Source organism: Pseudochaenichthys georgianus, chromosome 6, assembly GCF_902827115.2.
Source record: "Pseudochaenichthys georgianus chromosome 6, fPseGeo1.2, whole genome shotgun sequence".
NCBI classification, from domain to species: domain Eukaryota; kingdom Metazoa; phylum Chordata; class Actinopteri; order Perciformes; family Channichthyidae; genus Pseudochaenichthys; species Pseudochaenichthys georgianus.
In genome coordinates, this window is record NC_047508.1 from 5,102,141 (window position 1) to 5,126,261 (window position 24,121).

The 24,121-nt window shown below is 44.4% G+C and overlaps 1 protein-coding gene across 1 annotated transcript in view; it reads left to right on the top strand.

Moving 5' to 3' along the window:
- Positions 1-1,471: 1,471 nt before the first annotated feature.
- The window catches only part of zfpm1 (zinc finger protein, FOG family member 1), a 111,467-nt gene continuing 88,817 nt past the window's right edge, over positions 1,472-24,121 (top strand). Inside the window, exon 1 of the mRNA XM_034085248.1 lies at positions 1,472-1,986. Within this exon, the coding sequence (XP_033941139.1) occupies positions 1,947-1,986 (40 nt within the window). The 5' untranslated portion in view covers positions 1,472-1,946. The remainder of the gene's footprint in view (positions 1,987-24,121) is intronic.

The window sequence follows — 24,121 nt, forward strand, 5'->3', positions numbered from 1 at the left end:
TGTTGAATCCCTCATTATTGGCAGGAACAAGCCGGAAAGTAAACTATACTTTGAGAAAGAAAGGGTGTAAGACAACAAGTGATACCTTGCCATTGTAGTAAAGATGTTGCCTTCAAAAGTCGTTGAGAATTACAAACAGATCTTAAATAACATAAAATATGAATAAATGACTACAAAAACATATTGAATGCAGTTTTTTCTCCATACATGCAAAGGTGTTTAGGTTGCAAATGGTCATTAACTTAAACACAGTAGGATGCAGCTTCTGAAGATGAATGTTCTCACACAGTGTTTATTAGCCCAAAGCTGCTAGTATAATGAGAGGTCTAGGCTTCAGAACATCCAGCTTGTGATGCGCCTTGATCATTCTGCATTGTGAGCTACTGTCATGTGAATGATGGCCTCTAGGTGGCAGCAGTGAATTATGCTGCCAGCTGTGACTCCAGCTACTCTCCATGTTCATGGCAAAAAGCTACAACATATTTGGAAATGAGTGTGTGACAAATAGGTCACTGATTTCTGAATAGCTTATCAATATATATATTCCAATTAATGTTCCATGTCTCTACAATACAAACAACAAAGATATTATAATGCTTAATAGTATCACAAATAATTGCAAACAGTTACCCCTGAATATCCCCTTAAACCAAAAGTATGGATCTTTGACTAATACTGCTTTTATATTTTGAAAGTACCTTTTTAGATGAATAATTACTTTGAGGCGTATGGGAATATATAGCAGCCCAACCCTGATCTCAGGTCTGTGTCGTGTTTATACCCAGAGACAGAGAACTCAACATAAATCACACTCTCCACTATCCAACTCAACAATAATATCTTGAATAATATATGATAGAAAAGGAATTGGAGTTACAAACTGTTCAGCTAAATAAAATGAAAACAATACGTTGGAAGACAACATTATTGAGAGGTCCATTAGTGCGAATAATTTTAAAATATTAATTTAGCCTCAAATAAAAGACTACTACCCATACTCATTTGAAGTGAAACATGGCACTATATATACAAAATAAAAGAAATACAACGTTTAACAACAATAAACAACAATATCGTGTAGGATAATTTACAATTACAACAAACAAAAGCTGATACATTCAATAATTTCCTTATTCTTATAAGTGTACAACAATCGAAGTTAAGTAAATTAGGTATATCATAAACAAGGAATAAAACACAAACACTTAAATGAAAAGTTCTAGGCTAAAATCTCATTCTGTTAGATACAGAATGTAGAATAATGATTTATTATGCATTTCATTGTTAACCTATCATGCATTTGCGTATGAATAAGTATTTCATTTATTTAGATACTTTTATTTAATTAAATACAAAAAGTGCGTGCTTTACATGGGTAAGTTTGAACCAATAGGAGATGAGTGCGATGCACTACGTCAGACCTAATGGGCGTGCCCCAGGCGTCGGCTCGGCTCCTATGTAGTAAGCGGAGTGGACTGTAGCGCTCGCGCTCCACAGAAAGTGTCTCCCTCTTCACTGACAGTACAGGCGGACAGGGGGCGGACCTGCGAGAGGAAACTTCACAGAAACAATAGCATTCACTCCGCTGACCTCCATATAACTGATGTTAATAATAGCGGTAATATTTCCCAAGACAGTCACAGGTGACTGCTGACGGGTTGCAACGCTGTCTAGCGCCTGGGGAAGGAATAACGTTAGCAGGAAAACGGAGAGAACGGTGAGGTGAATTAACGTTTGGGAAATAGAGAAGGAGGACAGCGATAAGTACGCGGACTGATCCACAGGTAGCCCCACGTTAGCTGCCGTGGCACAATATATCAAAGTGCAGGCGGGTCATGCGGGGCGCCGCGTCGCAGCAGTAAACGGCGGGGAAGAGAAGAGGCAGCACACCGAAGAACCGCAGCGCCGCTCTGCCGCTCCGTCTGCCGTCATAGGGAAGAGCCACAATGTCCCGGAGAAAGCAGAGCAAACCCCGGCAGATAAAGCGTGAGGATAAAACAGCTCTTTTTGTTAATGTTGTCATTTTGTTGGAGTGTTGTCGTGTGCTGTTGTTGTGTGTGGTGAGCGAGCCACAGGCGCCCTGGGAAGAAGCCGTGTGTTGTGTGCGGCGCTTCGATGCGACTGTGCGGTCATTATAAAGTTAATAAGTGGTGTGAAACTCTGCGTGCACACCTAGCTGTCTCCACAGTAGTTTTATAACACTTTTTTTTAATAGGTAAATGTAGCCTGAAACACAACCTAGAACCACAGAGCACACTGTTTTGCGTTTGATGATATCAGCAAATAAAGCTTTTTAGTAGCCTAGTTCAATTGAGTTCAAATACAGCATTTCCTCAGAATAGGCTAATGCGTAGCATTCACCTTTACTAAGACTGTTATTCAAACTCATGTCCGTAGCCTACCACTTTGGTAGCCGTGCTATCTAGACTGCGCTAGAATATAAAAAAACGTTTTTATTTATTACCCTGTTAAGAATGCTTTGTCCATTGGCAGCTACAACTGTAGCCGTCGCTTCCTGTTTAATTCTGTTGTGGAAACGTCAGTGTTCTCTGAAAAAGCTGATGTGAACAGAGATACAGCAGCGATCCGATGTGAGCCCAGATTAAGATTAAAATTGGATATTTTTTTATTTGTTTTCTGTCTGAGGCAGCGCCGGGCCGCCGTTGCATTTTCCCCCTGGCTTTTCACTTCTTCTTCCAGAGATGGGCCGTCAGATAGGCAGCCTGCAGATCTATACCGATAGCTGCTTACAATTGGATCTTTTTTCATCTATCCCTTTAACTCAATAATGCATCTCGGGGCCGCTGGGAAGGCCTTTGCTCGGTCCCGCTTTTCTCCCTGCTTGTACTTCTTCCTGTTCATAGATTTGTGAAGCTCTTTAGTTTGTGACTGATGTTCGAAGTTGATATAACAGCATATTAATGATGTTGCCTTTTCAGCTAATCTCAGTCTCAGTTTATATCTAGTTTCATACTGGAGATTAAAGTTTAGGAAGCGACAGCTGGAATGGAACATTGACAACAGCAGTGGTCTGTGCGTTTGATCATCAGATCACGGGGGCGTTGGGGAACTCCAGTTCGAAACCCGCTCCCGCCCCACTGCGTCAGGCCGCTGTGTCCTTGGGCAAGGCACTTCACCCGGATTTGCTCCACAGTAGATGACCAGTATGATCTGTGTGTGTAATGTGTATTTGTAAAGTGCTTTGAGAGTTTTTGATAAAGCGCTATAATAAATATAAGGATTATTATATTATTATTATAGTACAGTGTGTTTGGTAAGTTATCACATTGCACACATAATAATATCTTGTCATCAGTGATTGTGTCACTGTGTTCCCAGAAAACCTGGCGTCTAAAGCAACATTTGCAGGCTCGATGTTATCACATTACATAAATACAAAGTGATATAACATTTTCCTATGTTGGCTCTTGTGGCAGTTGGTGTATTTTCTCAGACATGATATTAGATAAAGGCATGCATTTTTCATAGTCTATGCAAACCTCACTTGTAAGCCATGTACGAGGTAAAGGGAGCATTGCATCATGTCACTGAGTTGCCCCCGAGTTACTGAACATGTCTCAGTAAGCTAGGAGGCAGTGGAGGAAGTACTCAAATATATATACTTTTACTTAAGTAAAAGTACCACTGTGGAAATAGTTTTCTTACACGTTAACCTAAAATTCCTGCATAAAAAATGTTAGGCAAGTAAAAGTACAACATTTACAAAGCCAAAATATATGTAAGTTAAAAAAAAAAGTTGTCTATTATGAGGCCATCAGGCCATTCTATGCAAAACGAACCATTTCAGAATAATTTTGGAATTGAATGCAAGAATTAATGTATTAATGTATAACTAGGCCTGTCACGATAATTAATTTTGTTGGACGATAAATGTTCCCGGAAATTATTGCGATAAACGATAATATTGTCGGCACCGTTGTAAGACCATTTTAGACCACTGACACACTGATAATATATCATAATAATTCAAGTACATCCTTTCAAACAGAACTTTGTATTGAACATTCAACATTGCAAATGAAATGTGAAATAATATTCAAATATATAAATTATATATAATAAATAAAACAAATACATACAATACCAAAACAATAATAAAAAAATAGAGCTCTCTCTCTCATATATAAATATAAACAAATAAATATGAGCACACATTGTCTCACAAGCAAAAAAAGACCTCCTTAAAATAGCAGTCAAGTGTACAGTCCACTGTCCATACAAAGACCCAGATGCCTCAACAGGCCATATCCAATCTGTATTTCCAAGACTTCGAGCAAGGAACACCAACATGTTTGCATTGTCGGGCAAATGCATCTTTGATTGCAAACTGTGGTTGTGTTAAGGTTGCTCGTATGCTATCTGTATGTTGCTTTTTGTATCTTTTAATGCTAGGCCAAAGATAGTTTAATCACAGAAGATACAACTCAGTTTAACTAAATGTGCACCATCTAATGTGATCAAGGATATCGGCTGGGCTGCCATGAAGGATGTCTCTTGATGAGGTCCTCTGATGTGCCACTGCAAGCAGTCTATTTAGTCTTTCACTTCCTGTTTCTGACATGTTGCCATGAAGAGGCATATCAGCTGTGAACGCAGCAGGCTCCTACAGTAAGCCAGCAGCGAGGCCTGGAGATGAATCCCAGACCCTGAGAGAGAGAGAGAGAGAGAGAGAGAGAGAGAGAGAGAGAGAGAGAGAGAGAGAGAGAGAGAGCAGAGAGAGAGAGACAGAAGAGAGAGAGGAGAGAATGAGAGAGCAGAGAGAGAGAGAGAGGAGAGAGGAGGTGAGGAGAGAGAGAGAGAGAGAGAGAGAGAGAGAGGAGAGAGAGAGAGAGCGAGAGAGAGAGAGAGAGAGGCCGTCTTTCTCAGGCCCTTGGTCCACCATGCCTCCCTCTGCCCCGGTTGAGGCCAGCCAGGCTCTCAGCCCGTGACTCTCTTGTGATTTGGCAGACATTTTGATAGGAAAGAGTGAGGAGTGATAAGGACGTTGTTCGACTGGGGTGTGGGGGTTCAGCAGAAGGAGGGGCTGCTGGTGCTACCACTATAACCACTACTATTAATGCCATGTGTCCAGCATGTGGTTTCAGCATGCTGTCACTGGTTCATGTCCGGTCACAGAGTAATATACCTCCAACTTCCTCCCTCAGAATGATTCATACTACTTTCTATGGAAAGTTGCATTCATCTAAAGCCCAGTGATTGTAGTTATTTAGTTGGAATTGAAATATTGGGCTGTGCATTATGTGAGCTGATTGGTTGATGAACTCAAATGCTCAGAATCTTCATAAGAATAACATAAACTGCTATGCAGAAGTCTATAAGTGACCCCTTCATGGAGCCCACAGAAGGATGGTTCAGCCTTTACATCACCAATGCATCATTACCATAACTCAGAAGCCACCTGCTGCTGTCCCTCAGCAATGTGAATGAAACAAACAATGCCTTTTAGGTTTAAATACATTATTAAAACAAATAATAGTTAATGAAAACTCATTTTCTTGTTAGTTTTCATTCAATTGACCTTACTTTTTGGGGAAGAAACTGGTAGACTAGATGCTACCTGCAGTATGGGCCGACTTCTAACCTCCAGTACATCATCAAGGCCACATGACGATGCCTGGGTACTAGGGGTGTAACGGTTCACAAACATTTCGGTTCGGTACGTACCTCGGTTTTTAGGTCACGGTTCGGTTCGGTACGTTTTCGGTACAGCAGAAAAAATTATCACAAAACATAACATGTTTTTTAAAAATTATTATTAAACTGTGAATAATGTATTCACTCAAATAAATACAAAATATAATAAAATAAACATTAAGGTGCAGCATTTCGATGAACTGAAATAATCTGTATTTGAACTTTACTGTACTAGTACTCACAAAACATAAACTATTAGTTTTGGGTTTTTAATTATTATTAAACTATGAATATTCACTCAAATAAATATAAAATAAAATAAACATTAAGGTGCAGTTTTTCGATGAACTGAAATAATCTGTACTAGTACCTTAGCAGCCAGTGTGACATTATGACTTGCTTGTCATTGTATTTTCATGTTTTTTTAAAGAAAGATGAACTTGTCCACATTGCTTGCCGAAAGGGCAGATCTGCTGGCACTAGCAATGTCTCCTGCTGTGGAGAACACACCCTCTCGCTAGGGACAGAGGTAGTAGCAGATACAGCCAGGTAGCGCTTTGCTAACATGGCAACATAAGGATATTTGCCGTTTGTAATAGCTTTGGCTCGGTCTGAAGTTTCTGCGAGTGGTGGAGGCTTAAATGCTAGCGGGAGTTGGGTTTGCACTTCAGTATTTTGGTACCGGTGATATTCACGTTCGGGTGATGCCTTTTCAAATGAGTGTGCAAGTTTGATGTATTGCCAGCCGCGTAACCAATGTTAGTTGAACAATGCCGACAAACAGCTTTGATTCGGTCCACCTGTCTTTGTCCGTCATCCTTGTACGTAACTGCGAAACCAAAATGTTCCCAAACCGGAGACTTCAATGATGCTGGAGGATTTTCGAGCTCAACTTTATCTGCGTTCGCCATTTCGACAGTTCCTCAAATTACTGACTACATTTGAACGCATCCCTCTGACCAGCTCGTCCAATGAATTGACTTGCTCGCTCTATGACGCGTTGATCACAATGGGTGCAAATTACTCTGAATGCTGCGACGCAGCACCTGAGATTACTTCCAAGAAGTTGTTCACGTTCTCAATTCTTTACGTTTAACGTTATATGCGTTCGGTACACTTCGGTACACACGTGTACCGAACCGAAGGGCCCGTACAGAATAATTTCGGTACGGGTACGTGTACCGTTACACCCCTACTGGGTACTCATAATTGTATTTGTGTTGACTCAATCACTATCCGAGTATCCTGTACAGTAGCAAGCAGTATCATTTATATCAGTCCCAACCAGGGATGGTATCGGCCCTTCAGTCAAGAGTGTGTACGTTCATGCTGCCGCACAACTGATGCAGTTTGGTGAAATTATGAAATCTCTAACTCAAATAAAAAAAATGTAAACCACCAGGAAAAACAACAATTTACAACAACAACAACAACAACAAAGACATTAAGACAACATAACGTGGTTATATTTTTCATTTCCCCCCCAGCCACCATGGATTAGGTCCAGGGCTTTCTGCAGGCCCATAGTTGAAGAAGAGAAGCGGTGTTTATGTAGCAGATAGATATTTGTCTGTTTCTCTTTGTGCGTCATCCTCCCCAACGGTTGGTGATCTTTCAGCCTGATAAGGTGTCTCTCCTTGATCGGGAGATAGGAGACAGGCAGGCAGCCCACTGAGGCTGAATCCCTGGGCTTATACTTTGGCGGTTGAGATGGGAGACATGATAAGACTTGGCGGCGATTGCTGCTGCTGATATTGCAAAGCAAAAAGAGATCGGAGGTTGAGCAGATGGAAGGAGGGATGGGAGACGGAGGCCACATTGTAATTACATCTGGCTGCTGCATGCCGTTTCCTTTAACTTGTTGCGTTGATGTTGGTTGTTTTGTTTGTGATTGGCTGGGGATGGATAACGTGATCATTTAAAGATGAGACATGCAGAGAGAGGGCTGCTTAACAGTGTGGTGATAGAATGGAGGAGAAGAGGAAGTGAAACAGACGGAGAACGAGTGGAGAAAGGGTTTGGAATACAGAGCTGCTATGAATGTGTTGGAGTGTGCTTTCAATGGCAGCCCCCCCGCCCCTTTGTGGAAGATGTGTGGGGCTGATAAGCAGGCCTGCTGATGGTCGATGGATAACACTCTGCAGATCCACACTGCTGATTGGCCGTGTGGGCGTGTTTCCACTTCTTCCCTTTTCTTTCACAACACTCGTGAAGAACGTTTTAAAAGACTTGTTTGAGTGCACTGCAGCTGAAAGGAACGAGTGACTGTAACACACACACACACACACACACACACACACACACACACACACACACACACACACACACACACACACACACACACACACACACACACACACACACACACACACCCTGGTGGTTCCCCTTGTGTTTCTTCCCCCCTTTGTTCTGCTTTTAGCTTGATGTGAGCTTCTGATAAGCCGCAGGGCCTGATCTCTGGAGCCGATAGCGATCGCCACGTGAGATTAGAGTCGTTATCAGGCTGGAGCAGGCAGGAGCCGCAACAACAACAGGCCCAGACGGGGGCAGCGGGTCGGACCCGGCAATCAGGTCCAGCCCTAATGGGATTAATGTTGTTGTATAATTAGATTATAGGTGTGAATGCATTTCTATTCTCACTTCCTCCTCCTCCTCCTCCTCCTCCTCCTCCTCCTCCTCCTCCTCCTCCTCCTCCTCCTCCTCCTCCTCAATCTTCACTCCCCTCTCTCGCCTCCCTAACAAGCACTGCCATTGATTAATTTAATTTAAATTAATAGCACGTATTACTCACTCCAGATGATGTGTAAGATAGCATTTACATGTTGGGGAATTTTGGTGTTCAGAGATTATTATCTCCACAGTGTTTTTCCTTTTATTATTACATTAGTTTCTGTTAAAGCTTGAAACTTGAAGAGCGTACAGTAAAACAGAAAGGGGGGGGGGAAGTTACAGCACCAGCAGGATGACTCGCACTTGATTCTACTGACGGATATTAAAGTGGATAGATGGTGACTGATTGGACGCAAGCGATTCTCATGCTCGCTATCAGATAGCTTGGTTTGAGAGTTGCATGCTTGCAATCAGTCACACACACATAGCATGCAGTAAAGTATCAGCACGAAACACACACACTTCAGAAACAGAACTGACCCCGTCTTCAGTCCTGATTGGATCTCTGTGAGGAGAGTCTCTGAAGGTTCGAGCTGAACATCCACTTTCCAGAGCACTTCCATACCTGAACATTATTGCATTTGGATTCTTCTCTTCTTCTCAACACTCTTCCATCATGTCCAAGTGGACTGCCTGTTGTCCTTGCTTGTGTCTAAGGCCTAAGCTTGTTCTCATTAAAGTGTGTGTTTGCACTGCAGCTCTCCGAGCAGCGCTGACAGAGTGTGTGCACGGCCTGATAGACCAAAGGGGGAAGTTGGCAGGGTTATAGAGGAAGCACCGTTTGTGTTTGGTGTGTGGATGAGTTATTGCCCTTCCCTGCTATTTACCAAGGGGGCGGCCTTGTTGTGAATTATGGTTCCCCAACTCAGCACCGTTGTAAAACGATGTCACCCTTGACCTCCGCACTGACGACTCTGTATGAGGGAGGAGAGAACACATCGCCTGGCCAACAGTAGCGTAATGGAGGTCCAAAGTGTTTGCTCCAGCAGTAATTAGCACTCTTCCCAGGCAGCTTTGTGAGGGCTTAGCTCCCGGCTGACGGGCTCCCCATCGAGATGCTGGATGTTTAACGAGAGTAACCGAAGAATACCAGCTGCTGCTCCAGCTGCTGCCCCTTCCATAGGATCACCGGTGTGAGGACACGAGGCAAGCTGTCATCATCATGATGGAAGACAAGTGAGAAAGCCTAGGGAGTGCACAACAATGGCAAATCAAAGAACCCAACGACGTTATCGTAGGAGACCCAGTGGAGGTCAGGGGGTCACGTGGAGAGTGCAGGGCTAAAGCAGCTGGGTGTAGTAGCTGGTAGGGTTTCTTGTGTCGGAGAGCTGGCTGTCGTCCACAGCTCTGATCTTTGGTCAGGATCACTCTGGACACTCAAAGAACAGTGTGTTCAGTGTGTGTGTGTTTGAATATATGTGTGTGTGAGAGAGAGACAGCCAGTGTTATGACAAGCCCCCCCCAGAGGCAGTGATAAGACAGGCCATTTGCTCCTACTGTGCTGAGCGCTGTGTTCCAGGGTGTTAAGGCAACCTGGGCAAACAACACCGCCTGACCTGCTTTTACAGCCGCCACACACACACACACACACACACACACACACACACACACACACACACACACACACACACACACACACACACACACACACACACACACACACACACACACACACACACACACACACACACACACACACACACACACACACACACACACACACACACACTGTCTCTGTCTCTGTCTCTGTCTCTCTCTCTCTTTCTCCCTTTTGTCTCTTTCTCTCTTTCTCTCTTTCTCTCTTTCTCTCTTTCTCTCTTTCTCTCTCTCTTTCTCTCTCTCTCTCTGTCACACAACACACACACACACACACACACACACACACACACACACACACACACACACACACACACACACACTAACCCCACACACTCTCTCTCTCTCTCTGTCTCTGTCTCTGTCTCTGTCTCTGTCTCTCTCTGTCTCGCTCTCTCTCTCTCACTTTCTCTCTTTCTCCCTTTTGTCTCTTTCTCTCTTTCTCTCTCTCTCTGTCACACATTCACTCTCACACACACACACAACACACACACACACACACACACACACACACACACACACACACACACACACACACACACACACACACACACACACACACACACACACACACACACACACACACACACACACACACACACATTCACTCTCCACCACCATCACCAATGGACAATGTCTGCTAAGCTTGAATTCCCAGACCACCAATATTAATGAATATTACCAGTCATGAGTCCAAGGTTCAAAGGTCTCAGCAGCCTGATAAGATGGTGTCTGGACATATCATAAAGTGCTTAATACTAGGGGTGTAACGGTAAAAGTTAGTATGGCGATTTCAGATAACACACAATAGCTAGAACCCACCTGTTTCAGCTGTGTGGGAACATTTCGGGTTCCCTGTGGACTACAATAACGATGAGGTGTGCGAGTGGTGGATCGGACGAGGACGGTGTGTCGGCGTTGTTCGATAGCGGTGCGGTATGCTAATGAAAACACACGCCAAACATGCTAAATCATATCAGATGCATAGATCAGGGGGGTGTACTACGAAGCAGGATGTTCGCTTGGCGGCTAACTTCAGGGAAAACTCCGGCTTTCCGGTCCTATGAAGCTGGTTCTCTTTTTAGCAGGCTAGATCTCCATGGTAACTTATGCTTAGCGGCTAACCTGGTCGGGACCAGGTTAGGTTGCAGGCTAAGAGCTCAACTCAGTGAAAGCACCGCCTGCTGACCAATCAGAGCTCAGTGTGCGGAGTTTAAAGCGATCAAGTCATATTACAGGAGAAAGGAAATACAGAAAAACTGCCGTTGCAGGAAAGACGGCCGGCAACAATCACCGACTGTGTGAACGTGAACATTAATAGAATATCACCTCCATCTTCAGAGCAATCTGACTATTATAACATTAGCGTTAAGAAAGCTTACTTAAATATCGGCCACAACATAAGTAACCGGATCAAAGTACTGCAATGGTGTCCTGTTCGGGGTTCCCAACAGAACCCTGGACAGGCTCCAGTATGTCCAACACTGTGCTGCTCGGGTCCTCACGCACACAAAGCCGTGGCAGCACATCACTCCCACCCTCATCCACCTCCACTGGTTGCCGGTCAAGTCCCGCATCACCTACAAAGTCCTCCTCCTGACCTACAAGTCCCTCCATGCCCTTTCCCCCCAGTACCTATCGGACATCCTTCGCCCACATGCCCCACCCCGGAACCTGTGGTCCTCAGACTCTGGCCTGCTCACCACCCCCCGCACCAAACTGCGACCCTTCGGGGACAGAGCCTTCAGCGTGGCAGCCCCCACCCTCTGGAACGCTCTCCCTGCGGAGATTTGCAACATCCCCACACTGGACGCCTTCAAAGGGCCCTCAAGTCCCATCTGTCTGCCAAGGCTTTCGGCCCCTACATCGATCTGTTGTTTTGTCTGTCTGACTTTTGTTTTGTTATGTTTGTAAAGCGACCTTGGGTCCCTTGAAAGGCGCTATATAAATCAAAGCTATTATTATTATTAAAGTAACATTAAGTACAGTCCGCGGCACATCACTTCATAATGTATCATATATCTCCTTATCTGAGTCAGCTGAGCCGTATCTGGCCGTGCAGCACTCACAGCGTCACAGACTGTATGCAGAAGTATTATTTTAAGCAACACATAAGTTGACGAAACACTCGAGACAAATGTAATTGAAGTCAGATCGTGTTTTAGACGGGCAGTGATATCATAAACCTGTTGATGTACGCATTCAACACTTTTACCAGCTGTATTCACCTTGCAGGTGCAGCTATGTGGCTTTGATCCTGATCAAGTGTTTAAGTCATGGATGTTTAAAGTTTAACTTCTTCATTTTTGACTAGTATTAAAGTTCACTTTTCATTCAGGAAGTATGACGCTGCGCTGTCAGTGCGCTTCTCCATGTTTGTGATTGGTCGAATGCTCCAGATACCACCCCTTTCATGTGAACGCGCACCTAACTAGATAGGACACGGCTGGCTTGAGCGATCCACTTGATAACCAGCGTCGTAGGACAGTTTAGCGAGAGCGCGTATGTTTTGGATTAGGCCAACCGGCTAACTCAAACATATCCAGGTTAGGTTGAACCAGCTTCGTAGCATAGGCCCCAGGGAAGTTGTTATTTATTTTTGAACAGTAGTGCAAGTTTCAGTTTCAAAATAAGGAACTCTGACATTTTGAATAATTAACTGTATTAAACAGTTAAAAACAAACCACACACAGCACCACACACTCGGATGGCAGCTAGATCTATACTGGCTGATTGAATCTAAAAGGTTTCATTCAAGCGTGTAAACTAAAAACGTATCTGAATGAATAATGTACTCTGATCGGTTACTTATGTGTGGCCGATATTTAGTAAGCTTTACTGTAGGCTGAAGATATATAGACAAGTCGGGATACTATGAAGATGCGAGGATGTATGTCCATATTCTATGTTAAGTTTACGAAGTTCACACAGTCGGTGAGTATTTTTTGTCAGAAGCGGTGCCGGCCGTCTTTCCTGCGACGGCAGTTTTTTCTGTATTTCCTTTCTCCTGTAATATGACTTGATCGCTTTTAAACTCCGCACCTGCGCTCTATCTGGTCCACAGCAGGCCGGTGCTTTCACTGAGTTGAGCTCTTAGCCTGCAACCTAACCTGGTCCCGACCAGGTTAGCCGCTACGCATAAGTTACCATGGAGATCTAGCCTGCTAAAAAGAGAACCAGCTTCGGATGACCGGAAAGCCGGAGTTTTCCCTGAATTTAGCCGCCAAGCGAAAATCCTGCTTCGCAGTATACCCCCCAGGAATTACGCATTTGGGAGATTGTTTTGCTTTTTCTTGTTGTACCGAACCGTGACCCCCGAACCGAGGTACGAACCGAACCGTGACTTCTGTGAACCGTTACACCCCTACTTAATACACACACATTCTTCTGCCATGACCTTTGACCTTCTACGCACCTGCTGCCAGTGCAGTCAGCCATCATCACGTCTTTCTGCCGGGAGAAAACCTTGGATCTGTTTACTGTTTGCATTATGTTTCTGTATTCTTTGTAGTGGCTTCCAAGCGATGTAACCGTCATGAAGGCAGCTTTTATAACCCACATACACATCACGGACTTATTGGAAATATAGGCCTTAATTCAAAACTATCCTTGGCATTATGGGAAAGCATATTTTACACAAAGCCACGGGCAGATGGTATTCCCTGATGGCCGATATTTAGTTTTTGGATACCAATATGTTCATGACAAAATGAAGCAATTCCACAGTAAACGTGTGAAAGCAGAGAAGACATGAGGAAGAGAAGAGAAACAAACCAACTGACAGCCGCCATACGTACAGTCACGAGCAGAAGACATGAAGAAAAGGGGACAACGAGTGAAAGAGGAAGCAGAGGAAAAAGGAAAACTGGGAGGCGATAAGGGCGACTCGGTGTCCGAGACAATGCGAGGAGAAAGAGGAGATGGTGCGGGAGCCTCCTGGGAGCCACCTTAACACAGGGGTCTAGACCAGCGGCTCCACACACACACACACACACACACACACACACACACACACACACACACACACACACACACACACACACACACACACACACACACACACACACACACACACACACACACACACACACACACACACACACACACACACACACACACACACACACACACACACACACACACACACACACACACACACACAGAGTGCTCCCCAGATTAACACGTTTATGGGTAAGGCTTCTCGATGAGCCATTTTGTGGAGCATCGTTAAGCTTCGGGGCGTGGGGGGGGTCCCTGGGGGGTCTCCTCTGGGTTTTGAACATGTACCTTCTGACTCACTTGTCAGGGCCACTGGTGCTGCAGTTCCCTCTGGCTGCCAACAGAGGATGATAAAAGTCATGACTTGTTTTCAGTAGTGTTGTCCTTGATTACATTTTGAAAAGTGAGGGCTGAGCTGCGGAGCTCCCTCTCCGTCTCAGTATCAGTGTGGACACTGTGAGTCATGTGAGCCAGCAGTGTAGCCGTGATCCGGGCCTGTGGATTGCTTTGTGCTTGTGTAAACCGTGGTGCCGTGCCTCCCCGACTGATAAGTGAACTGCCAATCAACTGGCTGTGCAAGTGTGTGTATAGTGGGGCGAGAGGTGTGTGTGTGTGTGTCTAGCCCTACAGTCCGCTCATAGACTATGCGGCATGTGCCATAGGTGGACAAAGTAATATTTGGGACATTTATTACAAATCGGTTACTACGTATAAAAAAAGATTTTGAAAGACAGAATTCCTTGTAAATACACACACAGAGTTGTCATGTCGGAGCTCTTAGGTCTGGAGATATCAATACGATCTTAATTATAGCTCCGTGTTCAGCTTCTGTAAACTACACTGTCTTTATTCTAAATGTGACAAATAGTCCCGAAGCTTCTGAAGGCATTCAAACAACAAGGACTGGCCGCATGAAGCCATGGCTCCCAGCCACTAGGGTTGCAGGATGATCGTTTCTGCCATACACATGTTCTTCCAAATAGACTTTACTACTTCATTTAAATATGTATTTATCCCTCAGTTAGAATACAACTCTAATATGGAATGAAAGGAGAGGTTTCAAGGAGACACCTTTGCACTTAGGGTCGCTACTAATGTGAGGACATTATGAAAGTGTACATTCCATTTTCACAAGATGTTATAATTCAATGTCTTGTTTTGATCCAATGCCCAAAACCCAATGACCGTCAGTTTACAAGCAACAAAGACAATGAGCATCAGTGATGAGCAGAGTATTGTTGGATCTGCTTGATTACTCGGTCACTTGTTCAAACTATGGTCCCGCCAAAGGATGTGGGGCCCCTGATGTGGGGCCCCTGGTGTAGCCTCGTACTGTTTATTTAACATATGCAATCTCACATCAGAACATCCGGATGGAACACATGACCGAATCAACACATCCAACATGTGACTCATTATTAATATCAGTAATGAAAAGTCTTTAAACTCTAAACATCTTCTCTGTCTGTGAGGAACTATTCAACCAGCGTGATGAATGGAGTCCCTGCTGTTAGATCCTTTATGATGGGCGTGTGGATGAAATGTAACTAACAGCCTGAGTGACAGGAAGTCAGCGCGTACACACGCCTCCCCGCCATGTCTCTATCAGGTGAAATAAGGAAGCCCTCCCTCCATGACCTCGACCTTCTCTCTCTAAATAATCTCCTCTCCCTCCACCCTTCAATTTATTTAAAACTCTACCCCTCCACCTTCAGTTCTCTATCACCCCTTCTTTCATTCCATCTATCTGCCCCCCCCCCCCCCTGCCTTGGCGCAGCAGGTCTTGGCGGTATGATAATGTGGAAAGTTGAACTGGCCCCATTACAGCGAGGCTGATGGTAGGGCAGATACGCCTGTTGATAATGGGTGCAGATAGCGCTGACACAGCGGTCCAATAGCCTAGCCCTGCCCCCCCCACTCCCTCCCTCCTTCCCTCACCCCTCCAACCCCCACCCCCCCCCCATTATCATTCCTGCCCACCGATGGGCTCCCAGAACCCTATCTCCTCTCCATTTCCACTCCTGCGACAGATAAGAATGGAAATACTGACTTCATAGCTGACTGATTAAAGTGTCTGCCTTTCTTGATAATACACAGATAAATTATGTTTTCTTCTTCTTCTTCTTCTTCTTCTTCTTCTTCTTCTTCTTCTTCTTCTTCTTCTTCTTCTTCTTCTTCTTCTTCTTCTTCTTCTTCTTCTTCTTCTTCTTCTTCTTCTTCTTCTTCTTCTTCTTCTTCTTCTTCTTCTTCTTCTTCTTCTTCTTCTTCTTCTTCTTCTTCTTCTTCTTCTTCTTCTTCTTCTTCTTCTTCTTCTTCTCTCTCGAAAAGGGTGGGGCGCACCATAAGGAAGAAAAACCCTCTCCTCTTTTCATTTCTTTTTCTTTTGTTGAGTTTTCTTTTGGAGGGGAGATGGAGTGCAGAGCGAAGGGTGGGGGCGATGGAGAGATTCTTTAGTGGGCACAGGATTGGAGGAGAAGCATTGAGATGTATTATACATGTGCATATCCTGTTGGCAGTATTGATGTGGCAGAAAGATCTTTCCGGAAGGGCCATCAGTGCTACACTGAATATAAAGAAGACCTGTATTACTGGCATTTTGAGTCGTTATAAAGGCAACAAGGGTGGCTGCAGAGGGGGGGGGGCAGAGAGATGGATAGAGAGATAGAGAGTGGGGGCAGCCCAGTGAACTCCCACTGCAGCTACAACCGTTTCCAGGTGGACCTTTTGATCACTGATTGCTCCAGTTTGATACCAGGACAGATCCTGATGGATATGCTCCCTGCATCCAAACCCTCTCCCCCCCCGCACACACTGTATCTCCCCTCCTCTCTCTTATCTTCAGCTCTCCAGCTCTGTGTCTGTCCAACTGCACTTCTGTCCTCCTCCTCACTGCTCTCCTCTCCATGAGGAGACATCCCTATCGGCACCATCAGGATGCAGATGGAGACGTGTCTGCTGCTGTCTGCCAATATGGCCTGATATTCAAGTTTCTGGATGTACGACGTCTCCACATTAAAAGAGATCAAAATCAATGGCACGATTCTGATTGGGTTTGCATCGTGTCAACTATAAAGCCATGACTTACTGGACCCTCTCAAGGCGCTTATGTGTGATGCTGAAACTAAGCACACAGCTTGTAATCCAAGGGTTTAATGAAGCTAGTAAATAGAAGTAAAAGTCCACTCAGACGTTGTGTGAAGACACTTGTACGTCCCGCTCTGCTGAAGTGTCCGTCTGCCGAGTCCTGCTGCAGCAGCACTGTGACTGTCTGTGACCTCTGACCTCAGTTTGGAGGGCAACATTGATTCAGCAACATGTTTCTTACACAGTTTAAAGAAAATAATGTCATGTACAGTTAGTATAGGGCTGCACGATTTGGGGATATAAATATAATCCAATTGCGATTTTTATGACAGATATTGTGATTCGATTTGCGATATTTGTTTTTAAGCGACTAGGAAGGTCGCATCAACATGCTCCTGTCTCCAGCACCCCGCAGCCCGAGCTACGAGTGAAAGAACTAAACTTACATGAAACTTCCGTTGGGTTGCTTAAAGTCAAGCTTCAGCTTAAGATTCACCCTGTAGTAGAAACATGTGATGGAGCATCACTAACCTGACTCAGATGCTTTGTTTCACCAAAGCATCTGAAGCTCCATTGGAAGCCATTTGGAGGCACTTTCAAAAATATTTGGCAGGTGATTGGATCAATCTGTCTATCACCTTCTATCATGGGCCACTTCTGATTGGTTAACAATGGCTGGTACATGTGGAGCACAGAAAAACGTTTTTAAAAAAAGTTTAAAAACATCGCAGGCTTTGCAATTTGATAATTGCATCATTTAAAATCGCGATTTCAATTTAAAATCGATGAATCGCTCAGCCCTAGTACAGTATCAAACGCTGCGACGTGCTGCGACGCGCTGCGTCATAACCCACCAGGCGCGTTTCAAAACGTTGCGGAGCGTCGTGTGTGCAGCCTCGCAGTTGTTGGATGAACGTTCCACTTCCTGCCTGCCTGCGCTGCGCCGCGTCAAAAATAGGATTCATCATATATTTTAGAAATTCCTTGCGGCGAGGAGCTTCTGGGACGCTTCGAGCGTCTGCGCGGCGCGGCGCAGCGGGTCTGGTGGAATAGCACCCATTGACTAGAGTGGCCGCGATCGGTAAGAACGCCGCAGCGCAGACGCTCCTGGTGGGATTAGGGGGTTAGGTTTACTAAACCCTAATCCATTCATCATGATACCTCAGTGTTTGTCCATTTCTCATTACTACACTGAAGTGTGCTCAGGAGGTCATATGGCTGTCCCTCCAGTGACTCAGGGAGATGTGGTGTTCTCCACAGGGAGCAGCGGGACAGCACAACGTGCTGTTTGTCCGGGCCACACTGTGACCTTGATAGATTACAGCCAGAGACAGAGCAATGATACGTCTGTGTGTGTGAAATGCCTTTTCTCAGAAATATGGTGTGTGTGTGTGTGTGTGTGTGTGTGTGTGTGTGTGTGTGTGTGTGTGTGTGTGTGTGTGTGTGTGTGTGTCTCTTGAACAGAGTGCACGCTCCTGCTGTCTCATTGTTTACCTTACACAGAATGAAGGTAAATAACATCTGCATTACAGTTCATTCCACATCGTCAGCTGACTTTAACTTGTTGAGGGCAGTGCTGCTGTTTGGTCACGTGTCCACAAAGAACAGGCCTAGAAAGGAGTGAGAAAAAGAGAGAACATTTTACAAAAATAACCAAAACTTTGATAAAAAGCTCAGATAAGAAAATGACGGTGTTGTGTGGGAGTTGATATCAATGTTACATATCTGTCTTTTTTCACTCTGCAAGCCGTTCTGTTGTTTTTTAGCCCTTATCTTGCTGCACCAAAATGCCAAGAACAAAAAGGGAAGAAAGAAAGAAATTACCGTGCAGATTATTCATGTGGGTTCGCTGATATGATGTTGATGCTAAAATGAAGACCAATAGCCTTTTTCATAATGATGTTTGTGTTTTTCCCTTGTGTGGAAAGGTTTCTACATTGTGGGCAAGCTGTGCGTTGATAATGCTTTCCATTGATTGCTATTACTGACACCAATTCATTACATGCACAGCCTCTGTCTCCACACACACACACACACACACACACACACACACACACACACACACACACACACACACACACACACACATTCTGCAGGACACAGATAAGCTCAGTCCTCAATCTGTCGCTAATAGAGAGGCAAACCAGGAGCGGACAGGTTGGAATTTCCACAATGGCAGGCCCAAACGTCGCCGTCGACAATGGTGCACCGTGATTGGCTGCTATGTGGTACAGAGCCTTCTTATGCTGACCCAAGAGAAGACATGAAGACAGGCAGGTCAGCAGCTTGACCCCACTTTACATCTGAAGCCCTAATTGCTCCTGCCCGAAAAAAAAGAAAAAAAAAGAAAAAGTTTTAACAACATGTTTATTTATTGACTTTGTGTGGTGAGGTGACGTGCAACAACATTAACCTTTCTGTTAGTCGCTTGTTAGCAGACCCTTCACGCGATGGCAGAGCGAACGGGTACAGGCAGGGCCCATAATGATAGCCCTATAGTTTAAATCTACTACCCACACATGAACATATGGAAATGGATTACAATTTAAAAATATAAATGTATTTAGGAACCTATCCATGTGATTTTTTTAGTGGGGGTCGACCTCAAATCCTCTATGGGGGTCCAGGGGCATGCCCCCCCCGGTAACATTTTATTTTTTATTTTGGAGTTAAATGCACCAATCTGGTGCATTTTGAGGGGAAAATATAGAGACTAGATCTATGGAAACACCTATATTAAACAGAACTGTATACATTTCAATAATCATAAAATCATGGCCATAACCAATAACATACCATTTCCAATATGAAAAAAACACTGAAACTTGTTTATTAATTTATGTTTGGTTCATTTATAGTTGTGAGTGTGTCTGTGCTCCTGAATCAGCCTCTCCTGTCTCCCTCCTCTCCCCCCTGCTCCTCTTTGAGGCAGCAGCAAAGACTAGTTTTCTCTCAACAAGTTTTAAAAGTGTATCTTACCTTTTTTCACCCAGTTAACTTTTAATTTATTTATTCATGCATATTTTACTAATCACATTACATTTCATTTAGCTGACGCTTTTATCCAAAGCGACTTATAATGACCGATTACAGGGACATTCTCCCTGGAGTAACTAAGGGCTAAGTGCCTTACTCAAGGGCACACTAGTGGTGGTGTTCCTGGAGGGATTTGAACTCACAGCCTTCCGATCTTCAGCCCACCTCACTATCCATTAGACCAATCACTACCCTCTCAAATGGAAATATGTGTTTACATAAATGGTGACCACACCGTTTGAGACCCACTGAGAACTTAGACTAACGAAACAACCAACACTTTCAGAGACTTTTAAAAGGAAAGAGAAACTGCCCCAGAACAGTGAAAAGGCCAAAGAAATAACAGCCAAGACAGCTGAATTCATCGCGTTGGATGACCAGCAGTTATCGGTTACCTTTTTCTCTCTTAATGCATTGCATAAAGATCGGATCGGGAAAAATCGGTATCGGCAGATTGTCAAAATCAAATGATCGGAATCGGATCGGGAGAAAAAAAAAGTGATCGGGACATCCCTAGTCGGCAGGCCACATCATGTGGACAGCCAGTCACCCTGTGTGAGGCAGGCCACTTAACAGGCCAGAAGGAGGCGAGATCAGTGCAAGGGAGCGAGGGATCATTGTCCACAAGTGAATCGATCGCAGATGGCGTCGTGGTCACGGACTAATACAAAAGAAAATGATACAAAAAAAAATGATACAAAAATTATTAAAACAAACCTAAATGGGTCGCGAAATATACTTGGGCGGCCGTTAATATACCTGGGCGGCCGTTAATATACCTGGGCGGCCGTTAATATACCCGGGCGGCCGTTAATATACCCGGGCGGCCCGCCCAAGTATAGTCTGTGTGGGAAACCCTGCAGTTTATTTTGTATCTGACTCTGCATGTTTTCCCCCAAATGTTAAACTTGAAATACGTTAAACAGTTGCCTAATGCATCCACGTGTGTTTTCATGGTGAGACTTCCATTCCAGACGTCATCACTCATTTGCACGAGTGGTGCTTGATATGTTGTCATTTCATACAATAACGGCTCCCATTTTTATCATGATTAAGTACACCTGTGGAAATAGGTTGACCAAAAAAAATCGGAATAACTGAAGGAACACTGTAGGAAGATACACGAAAAAAAGGACGGAATGATAAAGCATTAATATAATGTCTAAGGAATGTTATTGGCTTATATTTGTTATTTGCTGAGATTTGATTGGGTTATTGTAACAGAGAGAGAGGGAGGCGTATTATGTACTTTCCCCTGTCCTTACCTCTTTCTGACCCTTTGCCCCCGTCCCTCCACCTCCCATTCCCTCCCCACTGACTCTTCTTGTCTGTGTATTAGTATTAGCAGCAGCAGTAGTGTCCCCTGGAGTAAAACAATCTGCTGTAATCTATCAGCGTGTTATCGGCCCTATCTGAGAGCTGAAAAAGCCAGGGCCGGGGCTGTGGCGCCGCTCTCCGGAGCTGATAAAGTTTCAGAGTTCAGCGATGATGAATGTTAAGAAACTACACCCTCGTTACCGACGATGTGGACCTGGCAAAGCCAAGCGATAGGGAGGGGTGTGTGGAGGTGGAAAAAAGAGAAAAGGGGAAGAAGAGGAGGAGGGTGGTGATGGGATGGTGCGTGAGAGAGGAAAAAGAGATCTTCTTGGCATCAGGCGTGGGTTAAGGGGTCAGGCCCCGGTGGGTGTTTCTCCTTTTTCACACACACACACACACACACACACACACACACACACACACACACACACACACACACACACACACACACACACACACACACACACACACACACACACACACACACACACACACACACACACACACACACACACACACACTATTCTTTCCTTAGGTTTCTCTGCTCCTGGAACAGGCCACCCTTTCTTCTATTTGCTCACCTTTCCAAGTCAGATTTCTGTGTCAGTTATGATGTTTATCCAAACCAAGAAGCAATGTACACTAGGTAGCATTTCAAATGTCATTTTAGAATACAAAATGCACTTGTTCTTGGATACCAGTTAAGGAATTCATGTTTTTGAAATGAAAAGGCAAGTTCATCTAAATCTCTTTAGTTTCTCTCCTTGGATATTGCAGGGTGCCAAATACTGACACTGAATATTCATGGCTGTTTTATTGCGTACTACTTTTTTTAGTAACACTTATTTTTCCTAATATTTAGAATTTCTTATGAAAAGAACTGACCCGTGGATGTAAATGTATCTTCATGGCTTCTCGTCACTGATTACCTGCCTCTGTTCTGTCCACTGTGAGCACACGGAGAGCTGCTATCCTGCAGCCATCGCTGTCAGGCCTCAAAGTCCCCTGATTTGGATGCAGGCGATAAGAGAGGCAGTGCACAAAGCAAAGTGTACACACGGCTGATAAAACATTAGGTAGTTAGTCGATTGATGATGAGTTGGCCATGTTGTGTAAACACATGCTGGATGGTTGCAATCGGATGTACAGGACTTTTTGATTTGAACGTGGGTTAATTTAAAGAAACACGTGTTGGCTTGTGTGACTTTGTGGGGGCACCTTCACCTTAACACTCGTGCACACCGGATGTTTCTGAGTCCTATAAGACGGGGGTTGCTCCCTAATCTCAGACACGAGGTTCTTCACTTCTTAAGCGCACAAAAGGAGACCAAAAATGTGCAAAAGGAAGAATGGGGGAACCAGTGTGATTGTGACAAAGTTCATGAGCGTATAATAGCAGTTAATGCGTGGCGGGGCGCGGGCAGCTTTGTTCGCAAAGTGCCGAGCTCTTAATAGAATCTGATAGATAGAGCCTGTCTCCTCAGGCCTGTGAGGGGGGCGTTGGGCGTTCCACTCATCAAGGCAGTCCCCCCCTCTCTCACTCTTCTCCTTGTCTTACTGTCATTCTATGAAGGAATAATTTGTCAATAATTGGCCGTGTCATTCTCGTCAAGACAGTTTGATAAAGCGCTGCCTCTTCAGGGCCGGGCCGGAGAGTATCTCACAAATGGGGCGAGCAGCGAAAAGGCAGCATGTGGCAGCAGATCTGAGGCGGCGATAGGGCCATTAAGCGCTTTAGAAGTATTTTAGCTGAATTCACACAAAGCAAAAATAGATAAATAAATAATGAAAGGGGAAAAAGTGGAACATCAACTGTCAGGGAAGTGATACAGACTTTTAGAAATAATTTGGGAGGGTGAAAGATAAAAGATTATCCCTCTTTTCTGCCAACGTATTGCCTCCTCAGCCATCGCTGAGGCTAATTCGCGTGTGTGTGTGTGTGTGTGTGTGTGTGAATCCGATCCTGCCTCCGTCCAAATCACTCAGTAGTGTATGGCTTCCATTATCTGCTCCACTGTAAGGAGCAGGAATTTTCCAGAGATATCCCAGAATGCTCATTATCTTTCAAATATCGCTGGATGGCTGACATCAGATTGGCTACATTTCGTCTTCCCAGGCACATCACGCTGACCCCCCCCACCCCAAAGGCTGCAATGTTGTGAGACCTGTCTTTATTGAAGAAACGTAAGTGGAATAGCTACTCTGATCAACCCCATCCATACAAAAACAAAACCCAAGCCCACTGGCGCATTTCTTCATGCAGATGTATTATTAATCATTTGTTTAGAATGTAGTTCCGACGAAAGGAGAGTTGAAAGATTACTCTAGTGATTCACTGTTGCACTTTTACAATGGGGATTACAAGAGACAGACAAATGAAAAAGAAGGATAGAAATTAGAGATGTCCCGATCCGATCACGTGATCGGAGCCGATCACGTGATCGGAGCCGATCACGTGATTTTCAAAGAATCGGGGATCGGGATATTTTTTTATTTTTTATAATTTTTTTTTTTTAATTTAATGTTACAACACAAAAATGACCATGTTCACGTCTTAAAGTCATCCTGAGGACTTAGTTTTGGTTTAAAATGACACAACATCATGTATGTGTTGCTTTCTTTGGGCTTGTTTAGACCTGGTTGCTTATTTCTCTGAAATCTGGCAACAGAGTGGGCGCAGTGTCTAATAGTAGCAGTAAGCTAACGAGAGGCTACGTTCAGCTGGGGACTCGGGAGTCGGGACAGAGAAAATGTCAGGAGTTTG